This window comes from Thalia democratica, chromosome 1 (assembly GCF_965202585.1).
Source record: "Thalia democratica chromosome 1, ktThaDemo2.hap1.1, whole genome shotgun sequence".
NCBI lineage: Eukaryota > Metazoa > Chordata > Thaliacea > Salpida > Salpidae > Thalia > Thalia democratica.
Window position 1 is genome coordinate 69660339 of NC_139165.1, and position 17350 is coordinate 69677688.

Below are 17350 nucleotides of genomic sequence, written 5' to 3' on the forward strand. Positions count from 1 at the left end.
GAAATGAGACAGTATAAATATAAAAAAAGATATGTGATAAGTACCTATAGTAGAGAACAAGTAGCAAGAAATTTAAGCGAAATAAAACGTTTAAGTTTTAAGTACTATTCTATAAAAAGAATCAATGCGACTATGTCTTATTCAAAAATAACTTAATGAACAAACATTGTACTATAAAAATAAATGCATTAATAATAAATATGGCAAAAATCTTACACTAAATTTAGAACTTTATTTTTAAGAACTTAAATAAACCCTTTTTTAAGGTATTGTTTAAGCAATTTTAATTTCACAATAAATAAAATTTTCTTGAAAGGTTAAATAAATTTAGCTTTCAATTCAAAAAATAACTTCAATTTTAAATTTTTAAATGCACCCTGAAACGATAAATAAACATTTATTTTATGGTAATATTTTTACTAAATTTAAGCATTTTTGTTAAAAAAAGAAAAAAAAGAATGTGGTATAAAAAAATTGCAAGATACCCAAATAATTTTACACTAAGTTAATACATAAGAAGTCACTTAAACTTGTAGGTTTTGTACAGACTAGCTCAACCGCATATTCCTCATTTTGGCAACGACGTCGACCAACTCATCATCGGAAACTTGCCGGCTCACCTCATTCAGTTCGTCCGCATCCTTGCAGTCGAGCAAATCCCTCAAGTTCTTCAGCTGCGCCGACACGTTCATGCCAAGCGAGTCCACCACGTTGTTCATGTAGTCCAGGTCCGCCACAATTTGCTTCGCGTTAGCCTCGGAGACCCGGTTGATTTGCGCCACGGCCTGGTAGTAGGTGCGCTCCGTCGCCTGTATCAGCGAGCTCAGCCACCGGTCTGCCGGATCTTCCAGGTCCTTGTCGGGCGGGAACGGGAGGTTTCCGACCGCCAGCGCCACTTCAAGGCTCTGTTCCTGTCGCGAGCCACCGTCGTCCTCGACCGAAGCAAACGCCTCCAAGTGTTGGGGCAGCGTCATGAGGTACTGGCCGATCCTGGTCGCGCACTCGCTGGGCGAAACATCAAAAGCGCGGTCGTCGGCGCCATCCTGGTAGTGTTGCTTGGACACGGCGGAAAGCTGCTTACTGACATAGGCGAAGGCGACTTCGAAGGTCAGCTTCTGGGCCTGCTGGTTCAGATCCTCGACCCTCGTGCGCGTCACGTCGTCGAACACGGGTTTGTTTTCTCGTACGCACTCAAGCGTGGAGAAGAAGCGCTCACGTGACTCGTCGGTGGCCGCGCGCAAGTAGTCGTAATCTTCCCAAGGCATTGACTTCCACTGAACATTTTTATTTTAGTTAACAACCTTTGGTTACAAATTACTATTGATACTCGCTGTCAAAAATTAAATACTTATTTACAATAATTTTACTAACACATAATGATTTTAACTTTTTTTATTTTAAACTCTTAATATAAAGGTTTAATATATAAATAACAACCTTTTCCGTTTCAAGCCTGTCTCTTTTGCTGGCCACTTGAAGAAGTGATGAGTTGAGTGTTGATTCGAACTTTCTCATGCTGACAATTATTTTACCGCATGTAGTGATGATTCGCACACAATTTTGGAATGTAGTCCAGTCTTCTCCGTCTTCATTTTGATTTGATGTCTTCATGTGTTTTAAATATGGTTATTGAAAGTATCAAAAATTTATAAAGAGCTTTTTTTTTTTGATTATGTCATTAATACAGAGCTGATGATTGTTAGGATTACTTTGTTTCGTTTATTACATTATTGTATAAAACCATTAATATTATCAAAGTGTTATGTTCAGGGTTGCCAAATGTTTTTGGCCAATTTTCTCAAGGTTTTTTAAAGTTTTACTCAAGGTTTTCAAAATTTTCTCCAGGTTTTTAAAAGTACACATTTTTGGGTCTAGTTTTAGTTTAAAGTTAAGCTTAAGGTAAAAAAATGTGTTAAATAGTATGTAAACATTGAAAAGATACTGTAAAGCTACTTCAAATGTGTTTTGTAAAAGATAAAAAATTTGATGGTGACAATTTTTTTTTATGTATATAGTAGATTTTTTGTGTCAAATCAAAATTTTTCTACTTGACTTGTAAAAATTGTTTAAAATTCCAGGTTTTTAGGGTTTTTGTTCAAAATTTCAGGTTTTTTAACCTAAATTTCTCAAATTTTAGGTTTCTCCAGGTTTTTTAGCCTAAACTGTCAAATTCCAGGTTTTACCAGGTTTCCAAGTTTTTTGGCAACCCTGTATGTTGATATGTTGTCTAAAATTTATAAATTTTTCATTTTATTTATTAAGTTATGTGATAGAAATTCTTGTTTATAAAAAAAAAACATATCACAAATACAACTTTACTTTATATTTTTTTGCAAGCGTTCTTAATTCTCTTGAAAACCTTTCCAAATACTCATTAAAGTATTTTTCAAGTGAAACTTTTAACTCTCCAGATCCAATAAAACCTTGAACAAGTATAAACATTACGTTTGTATAAAAGTCTTTATAATTTAAAACATAAATTTTTAAGAACATAAATCTGTCTAAATAAATTCTTACTAACCTGTAGCCTTTTCACAACGATCGATAGCATTTTTCGCCTCGGCAAAAACCTTGTCCACCGAATCGTCCAAAACCTGCACCAGGTCGATTATGTCGCCCGACGACAGGCTCACGCTCGACAGTGACGTCATAAGGGCCTCCGTCTCCAAGTCGGCGTATTTAACCAAGTGGCGGGTGTAGGGCGCCCACACGGAATCGGATATCTTCTCCAAAAGTTCCTCCACTTCCTGCGTCAGCTTCACCTCCTGCAGCGCCACTTGGAGGTCTTGGGTGAACTTCCTGGTGATCTCGTGCATGCTGATGACCCACCGCAGCTTCTCGTGCTCGTTCGCGTCCAGGCAGCCTTTTATGAGGGCGGACGGCCCGTTGCCGCCCTGGTCCGAGCTGACGTTGACCTCATAGACGAGCTGCAGGGCGATGAGGACGGCCTGGTGGCGGCCGAAGACGAAGTTGCACCACTGCGACTCGCTGTGCCACGCGTTCACCAGCAGCTGGTAGTACTCGCTCATCAGGTACTGGTGGTGGGTGGTGGCGGGCTGGTCTGGTTGCGGTTGGTCGAGTATCTGCTGCCACATGTTGCCCACCCTGCCCCGGTGACACTTCAGGTAGTAGTTGATGAAGTCTTTCGGTCTGCATAGTTTTAATTAGAATTTGAAACCAATTTTTACAAACTAATTACGCAATACGTACTTTTATTCCAACATGGGGATAGTTTTATAATTGACTTTCACTGCTGCGTTATTTTTAACACAAACAGATGTTACAAAAAAAAGAATTTGTTTAAAAAACATTTTTTAGCCATATTCAGGGTTGCCATTCTTTGAGCCAAAAAATTTTCCCTGAGTGACCAGAAACTTCCCTGAGTAACCTTAAACTTCCCTGAAATTTTCTGAGTTTTTTCAAGTCCTTAAAAGTTTTATCATTTATTAAAAAATTACAATATTAATTCTAAGAATATTGAAGAATTAGCCGCAAGGCTAAAAAATTTCCACATAAGCACTTATAAATAATTAAAATTAACTTTTTTGAACAAAATATTGAAACTGGTTTATCTAAATCTCATTCTAGATCTAAAAAAAAAAATACCTGAGATTTAAAAATAATCTTAAAATTTCCCTGAAATTTTTAGAAAAAAACAAAACTGCCCCGAGTTAAAAAAAAGAATCGAAATACCTTGAGTCTTCCTGAGATTTTCTATAACTTGAAATTTCCTTGAGTGTGTGGCAACCCTGCATATTAAAGAAAACAAAAATTTTCAATACTTAAAAGTATGAATAATTTTTAAAATAATCAAATTAACATTTCTTGTATTGTTATGTAAATACAAGGTGGTTCAGTCCAAACTAAAAAGTTTGAGTTTGGTTAACTTTCTTTCTATCAAAATTAGATTGTATTCTTTTTCAAACGTAGGTTTTTATAAAAATATGTTTTTAACAATATGCAATAAAACATATTATCTAAAATGTTCAATGATTTATACTTTAACTGACATTCGAAACTTTTAAAAGTAAACATGTTAGAAATAATGTGTAATGAATCTACAAAAATATTCTTATAAAGTTCGTTGGTTTTAATTTAAATACTTCAATAATAAAAGTACAAGCAAATTTATATGTATATTCATGTATACAAAGAATTGAAATAAAATTTTTATGCTTATGAAAATATTAACTCTCGATACTACCTAGAACAATTTAAGTTACCACTTTTTTAATTTGTAGGTGTAATGTGTCTTACAACTATTCAAAATTAACGCTAATACAAAACATTCAAAAAAATTTAAAACTAAAGTTTTATAAATTAGCTAAATTTATGTTAGAAAGTAATTAAAAAATCAAAAAAAAATACTGTTTAGAAATCATTAAAACATTTAAAACATAACTTAAAAAAATTATCTATGCTAAACTTGTACTTTATTAAGTTTGATTTTCAATGTAAATAGTTTAATATTTTTCAAAATTTCGTTAGTTTAAAGATTCCTATAGAAGTTTAAATTTAAGTAAGATTTAAAAAAATAAAAACTGGTTTCAGTACTGCCAAAACTATTTAGTTATAGACTAAGTATTAAAACTACACACACATACAAACACTGTTTGTTGGCTTTGGTTTTATAACTTTGTTTAATATAGTAACAGTTCTTTAATATTTAATCTAAATTGTATTAATTTAAGGTAACATTACCTCTCAATGCTTTTAAATATGTTGTAGAAAATTTTAGCTTCTTCAGTATTGTGACTTACGCAAGCAACTACCATTGAAGTACTCAGTGCAGTTTCTAATCTGTTTTTCAACGCTTCTAAATGCATCAGCTGTTACAAAAAGTAAATTTAACACTACAGATTAAACTTTAATTCTAAAAACTTTTTCTCACTTTTATAACTTGTTTTTAAAGTTTTATATGTTATACAAGATTTAATACTCATAATTAAATATATATTGTTTAATTATTAAGAAAGAGAAACTTTGTTTTAAAATTATTTCAAACTTATCTCCAAGAGTACGCAAAATCTTTAAATAAGTAGTTATCTAAGTTGAAAATTATAAAAAGTACAACATGTTATACAACTTACTAAGTAGCTTTAAAACTAAAAAACAAACTTTATCTTCATAATCAGGGCTGTTTTTGAGAACTTGCAAGCTTACTTTCATTTTAGCAAGTTGTTCAGCAACTGCATTCATGTCCCCACTCCTGTATTACATGTTTTTTTATTTAAAAATTATTTTTAATAATATTACTAATTTAAGGTAAAAAGAGTTTTTTTCTATGAAATAGGCTCTATTTGATGACACAGCTTAACAAAACAAGCATGCTGTAACTGCTAACTTGAAAATGTCTTCAATGGCACTGGCAAGCATGGACCAGTTGTCAGCTTCTTTCAGTGCCTTGCAAGTTTGCTCCACTCTGTTCTTCACTTCATCAACATGCACCAGAACCTTCATTGAATGAGAAGTCTTCTCCTCAACCGCTTCTATCTCCTTCTTCACCTTGATATATGATCATTTTAATGATGAGTAAACATAAATCTTGCAGAATTCTCAATGCAGAGTCGTAAACTTCAATTTAAAACAATTATATTTAATCAAATTTTTGATTATTTGTTCAAGTTCAGCTTGGTTAACATTTACTTATCATACTTAATAAAAGTATGTATTAACTGCTGAAAATTATTTATAGAAAATAATTAAAAATCCTGTCATTCCAATAAAAACAAATGTAAATATCTTAATAAATGTCTTATTATTTTTAATAAAAATTGTTTGTTAATTTAAAATGTAACTTGCTGTTTTTGCAATAGTTTAAAATTTGTTAACAAACAAAATATTGATAAGCAGTATAGATATTTATACTATATAAATTTAAACTTCAGCTGTTTTGAATTAAGTATTAAGTAAGTAAGTATTATGAGTATAAATATTAGTTTTATTATTTTGATAAATACTATTTGAGTATTTATTTTAACAAAATAAAAACGTACTAGTTTTAACAGGACTTCGATTAAATAACAAAATAATTCCTCGTAAAATGTCATTACAAAATGTAGTTTTATTAGCTTTAAAAATTTATTCAAATAAATATTTCATAACTTTATTCGAGTCTATACTTAATATTATTAGGTAACCAAAACACAACAAATACACAATATACAAAGGCGCAATTAATATTGTAATAAACTAAGCTTACATTTTTTAAACAAAATATACCACATGAGAACACTACTCAAATAATTAAAAAAAAACATAAGTAACTTAAGATACAGGTATACTTTTTTTTGTTAAAGTTTATCAAATAAACTTAGTTAGTTGTAAACAAATTTTAAACTATTAAAGCAATTGATTACTTGAAATGTATCAAATAAATAAACTAAAACTACAATATAAAACTAAATGAAAATTATTTATAACAGAAAAATCTAAATTAGTCTCAGGGTTAAGAATAAAATTGAAACTAATACTTCCAAAAAATAAAACATGTTCGTATATGATTTACAAATTTACGTTTGCAAACAAATCTAGCTATACTAGATTATTTTAAATTTTTCCTAAAAAACCAAATATTTTAATCTTAACAAGAAACTTGAAAAAAAAATGAAACTTTGATTCTCAAATTAATAAATACTGTTACACAACCACAACAGGTATGTTACCTTTGTTAAAAACTATTTATTGTTGATAGTGCAGAGATTTAAGATTATTATAATTTCTTATGTTGTATTAATTAGTTGTTGTATAAACAACTGACTTTATACTTTTAATGTTACCCAACTACCAACAACTACTAATGCACTATATCAGTTTTATTAAGGGATTTAATTATTATATACAGTTTTAATTTAAACCAGTCTTCCAAAAACCATTCAAAAAATTAACTTAATACAGTCAATAGTTATCCATAGCAAAAACAAAAAAAAATTTGAATATCTAAAGCATTTAATATTTTAAAGTTAACATTAAAATTGTGAACCACTGTGCAAGTTAAACATATATTTAAACTTTAAATATATTGATTCAATAGTTAAATTGAAAAAGAATACTTAAACATTTAAAACAATTTAAACATATTTATAAACAAATAACTATAAATTTTGATTACACTAGTACTTCACCTGGTACTTACACCAGTGAACACAAAAAAAAAACAAACAAGTACTTTTCAAGAAACACCAACTTCATAGACATTCGAAAAATTCCGCTAATCTCTTTTAATTTAAAATATTTTAAATTTTTGAGACACCTTGTAAAAAATTATTTAATACGAGAAATTTATTTTAACATAACAAAACTAGAAGAGAATTTTTTATAGTACTGTATCAAAAGCCAATACTGATTAAAAGTATCATAAAATGTGATTGCAAATCTAATATTTTAGATTATTTAACAGCAAAAATAATAACTCAAGTTATATCAAAAGTATTAGTTTATCATATTTTCTGCATATTAAGAGAAAAAACTTAAATAAAAATTATATATGTTAAACAAATACATCTGCTACACAAAAGTAACTTTATTTGTTGAAAATATATATCTTAACAATAGTTAATTAAAAAGTAAATTAACTAATATTTTAAACTGAAATTTTATAAACCTATATAAAACAAACGTAATAAAGAAATATTTAGAAGAAAATACTTTAGATTTAGTAGTTCAAGAGTAACATTAGTTAGATTACCTAAATGTTAAATGAAACATTCTCAAAAATCACAATTTCATAGCACTTCAATACTTAGTCATGTATTCCATTCATAATTAATTCAAAACTTAAAAAACATTAACAATATTAAAAGATAAATTAATAACAACCTGCTTCATTTGCTGACATAAAAAAGAGGTTTCTTGCTTTAATGTGTCAACATCTCTAAGAACACGAGGTAAATTAGAAACAGTTTGCTGAGATGCTTCTTCCAATGATTTGTTTACAACTTGAATGTAGTTTTGGAGCCTTGCAACAAGGGTGGTGGTATAAGTTTCACTGTCATCTGGTTGAGACTGGAATACACTGTTTACCCAGTCTTTTACAGAAAAATTATCATCAGAAAACTTTGACAAGTCCATTTTTAATTTAAAGTAACTGATTTGATGACTAAATTACAAACAGTTTATAAATGTTTTGCATTTGTAAAAGAACAACTATGTTATTAACAATATTGTAAAAAAATGTAAAATCTAAAACAATTTTTACAAAACTTTTATTTATTATAAATTTTGTTATAAAAGGCAACTAAACTTTTTATACCAATAATAAATAATAATAATAAGTTTTTATTTAATTTATTTATATTGTAAGTTTGAATTAAATTAATTATAAAATACATAATAAAGAATAACAAATACTTTTAAAAATAGTTAAATAATAAACTAAAAATTAATATTTAACAAAACATAAAAAGTACTTTAATGTATTTTAGTATCAAAACTTAGATTTTAAATGTTGTTAAGCTATAACTTATTTTTAATTTAAACAAATAAACTAATAAATAAGGTTCTATTTTCAAAACGTTTAATAAACATATTTTTCTTTACAAATACAGACAATTTTTTTGTAAAGTTTCAAGACTTCATGAAATATTACAAAAACAATTAACTATAAGTATACAAACAACTTATATAGTAATCAAAAAAACAGTACAACAATTATTTAACTAAATTATTATTTTGCATTGCAATAATTAAAAATGTAAATACATAAAACGATTTAGTCTCAAAATATAGGTTTTAGGGTTCTAACCACTGGTAAGCCCAACCATCTTCACCAACATTACTGCAAGTGCTATCTTGTGATTCAGATGACAGAAAAAACAAAACTCTGTCATGCATTGACCTCCTTTGGTGTTGCCAAAATTCGAATCTTTCAGGCTTAACTATAAAGCTGTTAGATGAAGTTTTCTCAATTACTCCTTCAATTCTTATTTGACGGTTTAAAAGTGCCCAGTACATAACAAGTGCTCCATAACTTGGTACTTCATCTGTACCAAACTTTTCATGAGTCATTATTTTGAAACTATCATTGCTATAATCTTTTAAATTTACAATTTGAACAGAGGGCTTACCACTCTCATTTACTGTTGCTAACCTCATGCTGTTTACTCCAAGGACTTTTGGATTCTGGTTCGCATCTTTATACCAAACATCAAACAGTTTGAGTGGATTTTTACTTTCCATCAAAGAGTACAGTGACTTCTGCATTTTTCTATGCGCATAAGTATTTAATGATATTGCCATTACAATTTTTAATTTGTTTCTTATTTAGACAAAATAATTTTTGAGTAGAATTATCAGCTGTTTGTAATACTAGGAAACGTAAACAATAGTATAGAATGTCTTTTTTAAAGTTCAACATCATGTAGCTAAATTTCCCCTCTGCAAAAATCAATACTTTACGATTTGGGGAAGCAAGTAAACCTTAACTTACAAGCTTTAAAAAAACGTTTAAGTTAAATAAAATTAATACACAAACGAGTTTAAGATTTTTTAAACATTTTTTTTTAGTTATAATTTATTTCAAATATATAAAGAAAAATAAATTGTAGAATATTTAATTTAGTTTAATTTTTTTTTTCAAATACTAACTAAAATTTTTGAAAAGTGTTTAAACCTTTTAAGTAATTCAAATAAAAGTTACTTAATATTCTAGATCACTAAACTGTGTGCTTTTACTTGTACATGTGTCAACTTGCAGTTGTCGATCTTAAAATTACTACAACTGTACAACCATTACTACCAAGAGTCACGTCACAAAGCACTCGCAATAGTAGGAGCAGGCAAGTACGCAGGCAAAAGTAAATTTCGAATCCCTCAGATTTTAGCAGATTAAAAAACGTTCGATCGATACCGCAAATTGAATCGCCATGGCTTCCGATTAAATAATAAAAAAAAATTATAGAAATCATAATAAAAAATTACCAAACAATTATTCATAGCAACTTATTACTAAAAGTTTAAAGTACTTTAATTTTATAGCCAAACATGCTCGTCAGAAATAGAAATTACACTAGTTGTAGGTGTTTAATCAAGCTTTTTACTAGATTCATCTTGCTTTATCTATTGATGGGTTTAAGAAGCACTAACCAGAAAAATTTAACAAATATGTTGGAATATTTTAGGTGTTATGTAACTAAATTTTTTTAGTAACTTTTTAGATTATTTGCAGTTGTATTATGAGAATTTTGAGTTTTAAGTGTAAAGTGTGTTAATTTAACACCTAAGTTTTTAATTTTTTAATGATTAGAACATAATGAAAAGTTACTTATTTTTTAATAAATATTTCTACCTCTACTGCTTAATGTTTATGTTTCGTAGATTTCTCGTGTTTTAGTATTTTTAATTTTTTTTCTGTAATTATTTTTAACTTTTATGGAACCAATTTGTATTTTCAAACTCAAGTTGAGAATAAATTAAGGAACATAAAATTTATTTTTTGCTTGAACGTTTTGTTTATTATGTATTTGTAATAAAAGTGAACGATTCTAGTTTTCATTTTCGGTAAAGACGGAAAACTCTCTCCCAAAAACTTAAGTTTAACAATAAAGAAAAGTTCATTCGATTGTTTCAAACTTTTATTTATCAAACTGAGAAAAGTATTTTCTTGTAAAAAAACAATAAATTAAAACTTAAGTCACATAGTGATTAGAATAACGAAACTGGTTACACTGAATGTGTTGATTATTTGGTGAAATATAGTGCAATTCCGAGCTCAGCGAAGAAGCAGACAAAGCGAAACAACTGTAATTGTGACATAAGCATTTATAACTCATCACATATCAAAGCTGAATAGTTTTATGGGAAAAAATTATAACATTAAACAAGTTTTGTATGTTTACAATAAAATAAATTCAATGTTGAAATCATTAAGGCTATAGGTATGTATAAAGTAGGATTAAAAGTATTTATCTTACAAAACGACCTCATGAGGCACTTCAACAAGTAATTTTAATATTTAATAAACATTATTTTAAAGACTTTTTCAATATTACTCTTAAAACTAAATTTTTTATTAAAACTATTGTTTGATAGAAATAAATTGAATTTCGAATACAATTTCAAGTATACATAAATAATTCAGAAAAAAATTTAAAGACTTTTTGTAGAAGTTACTCAACTCATTATAAAAATTAAAATTTGTTATTAAATTTAAAATTTTAAAATTGCCTATTTAAAAATTACCTCAACTCAACTTGATTTTATTTAAATAAGATAAAAATGGTTACTTTTTTAAGTAGCATTATTAAAATTCATAATACTTGTAAGTTTCTTGTATTCATTTAATAAATTTTTATTTTAACAAGTTAAGTATACTTAAATTAATAAAAAATTACTATGCATTTTCTAAAATAAATTTTGTTAAATTTTTAAAACAGTTGTTTATAAATTACAAATGAAACATAATTTAGGTAAAGTATTCGATATATAAGCCTAATTACAAGTGTCTAGTTATTGTTATAAACCTTTTATTTTAGCCAGCTCTGAGTATAAAGTTCAGTTATCACATTAATTAAAAACTATTAAATTATTTTTAAAAGTTTTTTGATATATTTTAAAACAGCTTCAGATAAATTACAAATAAGTAATATTTGATGTAAAGTACTAATTAGTATTTTGATAATGATTAACGAAGATTATTTTCGGTTTTCACTTTTTAGTTTTTCGCTTGTTTTAATTTTGAAAAGTAACTTTTAATTTAGTTTTAAAAATTCAAGCATTATTCTAATAAAAAAAACTGTAATGATAAAGTTAGATTATTTAAGATAAAATAAATGTTAAATAAAAATTACAAAGTAATACTATCTATCTAATATAGATATGGAAAATTGTTAAACTAAAATTAAATTATAAAACTTGAAGTATTTTACAGTTTTTTATTTGGCATTGGTTTTAGTTTTTACGTAACTAAACTTTTTAGTTAATTTAACAAAGTTAAAGTGATACGACACCAATTAAAAATTAATATTTCATCAAAGTAGTTGTAATTTTTTCTTAATCAAATAATGAAGTGGAGAATTTTTTTAGCTTGCAAAATAATGGAGCTATTGTGAATAAAATTTATCTTTTCTAAAAGGCTTATTTTGCTGAAGAGACTTTTTTTATAGATTTCTTAATATATATACTGCAAAAAACAATGTATGGACCTAGTAGAAAACTTATTTTTTTTTTCTTAAAATCTTAAAGCTCGAGACACGTATGGTAAGGGTATAAAAAGTAGTTTCTGATACTCCGTTCACTTAAAGGTTGTCTTGGAGTTGTTCTATTAAGTGTCTAAATATAAAATTTAGAAAAAGAACTGATCCTAGGGATAAAAAATTCTCGAAAGTATTTTAACATGACAAGCGCGTTACAATGATGACTTTGTTTTGAACAACTTAATGCAAACACGCTTTGTAAAAAAATTTTTGTAGAAAGTGTACCACAGAGAATAACTTCTCTGATGCTAAAATACACTCAAAGTAGTTATAAAACTAATATATATATATTTTTTTTATTCTTGAATTTTTTCTATAAGCGTTAAACAATATGACAAGATTAAGTTTAATAAAGACAGTTAAAAATTATAACTATATTGTTGTACAGCAATATAAACACAATTAAATTTGTTGATTAAGATTAAATTATTGTTTATTAAACGACAAAAAGTGCTCAAAACAATTTGTTCTCGTACCTGGTTTACAAAAAAAAAAAGATTATCGAGTCGTACACCACTTGGACACAATTAAACGATTTGTCCAAGACATTTAATAACTAAAATAAACTATTTAAATTTCCATCATCACAAGACTTAACTTACAAGTTTCTATGTTATTTAGACCGAAGCAATTTAGAAATGAAAAAAAAAGATATCTGTTTTAGCGTTAAGTTTACTGCTTAGATATAATTATTCAAACTCTTGTTCGAGTTTATATATTAGTAAAAATTTCCTGTTACTGTAAAACTTTAACTAAATAACACATTGTATTATGCTTAAATTTTTAAATAAAAAACTAGTTTTTGTAGCAAGCTGTTATAAACATAGTTTATTCAGGTCTTTGTTAAAAAAATAAACATTTTATTTTTTATAATTTAATTGAATTAGTTATAAAAAATAATTTTACTTTAATTTAATAAATATCTTTCCCTTGAACTTAATTATAATTTTCAAGCCAAGATCGATACTACTTACAAAATGACAGTATTGTTTTAGGTTTTGTAAATGATATCTGGTAAGTATCAAAAAGTGTTTTGTAGCTGTTAAAAACCCTAGTAAGTACTCATTTTTGAAATTTCACTACACATCTTTTTATTGTTTATTAAATTAAGCATTTTAATTTTAAATTTGTTTTCAGTTACAAAAAGTTAGATTTTGAATTCAATCTACATATAATTAAATATTATACGATTACATTTACAAAATGTTGCAATAAAAAAATATATAAGTTAACTTTGCTCTACTTCAAAAGTAAATAAAAAGCTAATTATGGTTTAAAGACGTGTCAATGGTAGTTTTAAAACGATTAAAAAACATGTTAAAAAAAAGTGTATTTAGAGTTTTTCTTTGAATAGAAATAATAACTGATTTATATTCTTTTTTATGTAAGAGTGTTTATATTAACTTAATTTATGTTTGTGTTTTTATCTAATGAAATTTTATCTGTTTTAGAACTTTGTGCAATTTACAAGCATGGCTTATTTTATACTATCAAGAATATTTCAAAGCAAATGTATACCTCTTTGGTTATTTTTTACACTATACTTTAAATAAGGGTTTCCCAAACTCATTTTCATAATCGTTCACTGTACATACTACATAGTTTAAAAAATAAGTATCTCCAAACAATGGGCCCAAATCGCGTTAAACTAGAATAATAATGAAACTTCATATTGAATCATTAAATTTAAACCTATTCAAATATTAAATTTTAATGTAGCCAAAGATTAAATTTATTAAATATATCCAACTGAATGATATTTTTTGGTAGAACAAAAATTACCAGATCTTAAGTAGTAGCTAAATGAGTGGTTTTCTTTATGCTTTATTTATACGAAAAATAGGATCATTAAAAAAAAAAAAGTTATGCTAGGTTCATAACTTAACTATTTTAGTTATTTAACAGCTTGTAAACGTTTTGTAAATACTGTATTGTGTATAGAACTTTTTCAACAAAAAAGAACACTTTTTACTGAATTTAATAAATTAAAATCTAAAAGATAACTTCTATGGAGACAGGTCAAATATGCACGAAGATACTTTTGCACGAAGGGACATTTTTGCACAAAGACTTTTTTGCACGAAGAAACTTTTTCACGAAAGGTCAATTTTTCGTAAGTGACAATTTTGCACTAGAATTAGAATAATAATTAAAAATAACAATAATAAGAAAATAATAGTAATAAAGTTACCGTAAAGGTTAGGGTAACAGTGGTAGTAAAAAAAAAGGAAAAAAACAATAAATTAACAAAAATAAAAGTTTTAATCCGTCCAAAAGTGTTTCTTTGTGCACAAGTGTCTCTTCGTGCATCATTCACACATTCCCACCAACAAAGTAACTTAATTTTAAAACTTTATTAAAAAGTTGAAACAAATGCAAAAACAAACAAGTTTTTTTTTTACGAAGAAAAAAGTTTAGATAAAACTATTAATTAAATTTTAAAACAGAGCTTAAAGCTCTTTTTTTCAATATTTGAAAAGTAATATAAAACTTTTATGTTTTTAAATAAACTTTTACTTGACTGATGATTTTACAGATATTAAAGTTTCACCTAAGCATATCTCTTCAAATCGTCAACTGGTATAAACTTTATTGTAGACGATTTATTTAATTTAGTTTAAAGCTTTTAGTGCAGTAGAGTATTGGCTTTATAGCAAAAAAAAGTTAAATAAAAATATTTTTTTCAAGTTACGGGCCCGCTTTATTAAATATCGCTCTTTGCTAGTTAATTACCCATTTAGTTTTAAGATTTTTACTAGTTATTGCTCCTGATAGCTAAAGTTTTTTACTTTGAGAAACCCTGCTTAAAAATTTAAAATTATTATAAATCTTCAGAAAATTGAGTAAAAAACATTAAAAAAAGTGTTAATTTGTGATCATTTAATGTAAGCTTTTACCACAAATTTTTTATATTTGTTTTTGTATATAACTCATCAGCGATTTCCGAACACTTATTAAACAATTCTGATTGTGCAAAGAACTATAGTGATAGTAATTTTTTAATTAGAAGTAAAGCTCGTAATGATTATCACCTAAGTGTTTTAGAATCTTTATTTATAAAAACATGCAAATCTAATTTGTGTAAGCAACAATACGTTTATAATTCTAATCTTTATAAATTGTCAGAAATTAAATTAAAGGAAATTTTAAGAGAATTTTTTTTTTTTTTTTTTGTTTGGTTTTATTTTAATTTTGTCGCTTATTTTAGTGTTTGTTTTGTTATTGTTGCTTATCTTAGTTAAATTACTGATCAACTGTGAATTGTGAGTGTCTAATTAATTTTTTCTCAATTATGCTAATTAGTATTAATTGATTTTTTCTTATGTAACCTCTAACTATTTATTTACTCAAAATTTAATCTTAAAATTAGTTGCTAACAAAAGTAGTTGAAAAGCGTTAGCCGAAATCGATTTTATTTTTGTTTGCATTAATAAAAATTGTTTTTGAATGAATCCAGTCTTAGATTTTTGCACAATATATGTAGTACTAAAAAGTCATTTACTATCTATATTAGATTGCAGGAGAGTTTTTAGTTTACGGGTCATTTTTACCGGAAAGTCTTATGTGGGCCGGATACATTAACTAAGCTTTTAATGCATTTTTTTTAAAGAAAACTTAGTGCTAGTTGCTTTTTACAGGATGAAAACCATGTATCACGTCAAAGGCTTCTACTTTACGGGTTAGGTCCAGCTAATGGAGCGTATGTTGCGCGTTCCTACGATTATGTTCTACTAAATAATTTGTTGAAGTCTGAAAAATGTGTTATTAATTTTCAGTTCAAACAATCTTGTATAGAACAAGGGTGTACAACATATGGCCTGCAGGTACCTGCTTTTGACAATATTTTTAAAGATAACAATTTTTACCACAGAAACATATGAAAAAAATAGTAGCAACATATTATTTCTTGGTTAAACTAAAAAAACTGGCTGATAAAATATCCAAAAAACTTGTCAATCCGATAAAAATCTTTATCGGAAAACCGTTAGAATTAATTAAATATGTATGCCTAATTTAGAAGCATTGGAGGTTTAACCAATACACATTTTTACTACTATTAGTTCACTTTAAAGCTTATAATCTCTGCAAAATTGTATTCGTTATTATTAAAGAAACTCAGTTGATTATATAATTTAAAGCATAGTAGGTTATGTCTCCTATCAATGAACTCATCAAAAATATTTAAATCATTATTATGTATTAAATTTTTTTCATTGGAGTGAAATTATTTATATAGTATTTTTACGTCTGTCTATAATTTTTTTGTTAAACTTAAAGTTTACTCTCATATCATAATTTTGGTTTTAAAAGACTTCATATATTCTTCTCGATATATAAGCTATAAACGATGAGTTATTGACAAACAAAACACTAAAAACTTGTTCAGCAGTTGTTTTTATTTAGTTGTTTAGCTATAGATCTACCAGATTCACATAATTTATACTCGGATCTTTTTTAAATTTAAGATCCAGAAATTTTTTCAAACTAAGATCCGGATGTAAAACAGGCAATACCTGATATATCACTCGTATGAACATAGTAAACTATGTTAATTTTTTTCTAATAAGACAATGTTCTTTTTAAAGGGAGTCATCTGTTAGGTTTTAAAATAATTTAAACATTCAGCTATATGATAAAAAAAATTAAAACAAGTAATGTTACTTAATGTTTTAATAACAAACTTATGGCTGAGATTAAACGTAATAAAAGACGGAATAAGTAATAAATGAAGGTATTATGCTACATTTAATAATTGTATAGAAACTTTCAGCTTGTAAATCTACTAGCCACTTAAAAGTACTGGCTTGTAAAGTTTGATGTTGTTTTTTCATTAACTCGATACACTATCGAAAAACCTTACTGCTGCTTTTCTAACTAGTTTATTATTACGATCTGTCGAATTGATTTAGTTTTTGTACAAATACAAAACAATTATAAATGCAAGATTAAATTTTAAAATATTAGCTAATGATTTAATTTCGAGCTTGTTTGGTAAAAATAAGAAGCTTAAATATAACTCAAACTGTTCAAAGTCTTAAAGTAATTGTAAAGATACAACTATAATATGCAACTTTATTTGTAGTTTTAATCGAATCTTCCCTTTTAAGTATTGAAAAAATAGTTTACTTTTAGTCACATGTCAGTTCCAAACCACCAAA

General features: G+C 26.8%; 2 protein-coding genes across 2 annotated transcripts; both read right to left on the bottom strand.

Annotated features, from left to right (window-relative positions):
• Positions 1-208: 208 nt before the first annotated feature.
• Positions 209-8090, bottom strand: LOC145849817 (conserved oligomeric Golgi complex subunit 7-like). The gene is made up of 8 exons (XM_082954889.1): positions 7819-8090; positions 5345-5505; positions 5119-5209; positions 4702-4829; positions 2522-3150; positions 2320-2423; positions 1438-1605; positions 209-1274 (listed from the first exon to the last, which is right to left on the bottom strand). The coding sequence occupies exons 1-8, from the start codon at positions 8068-8070 to the stop codon at positions 549-551; spliced, it is 2259 nt and encodes a 752-aa protein (XP_082811015.1). The 5' UTR covers positions 8071-8090; the 3' UTR covers positions 209-548.
• Positions 8091-8448: 358 nt separating this feature from the next.
• On the bottom strand, positions 8449-9303 carry LOC145845670 (pyridoxine-5'-phosphate oxidase-like). Its single transcript, XM_082952787.1, has one exon. It carries the CDS (start codon positions 9235-9237, stop codon positions 8731-8733), a length of 507 nt encoding a protein of 168 aa, XP_082808913.1. The 5' UTR covers positions 9238-9303; the 3' UTR covers positions 8449-8730.
• Between the last annotated feature and the right edge of the window lie 8047 nt (positions 9304-17350).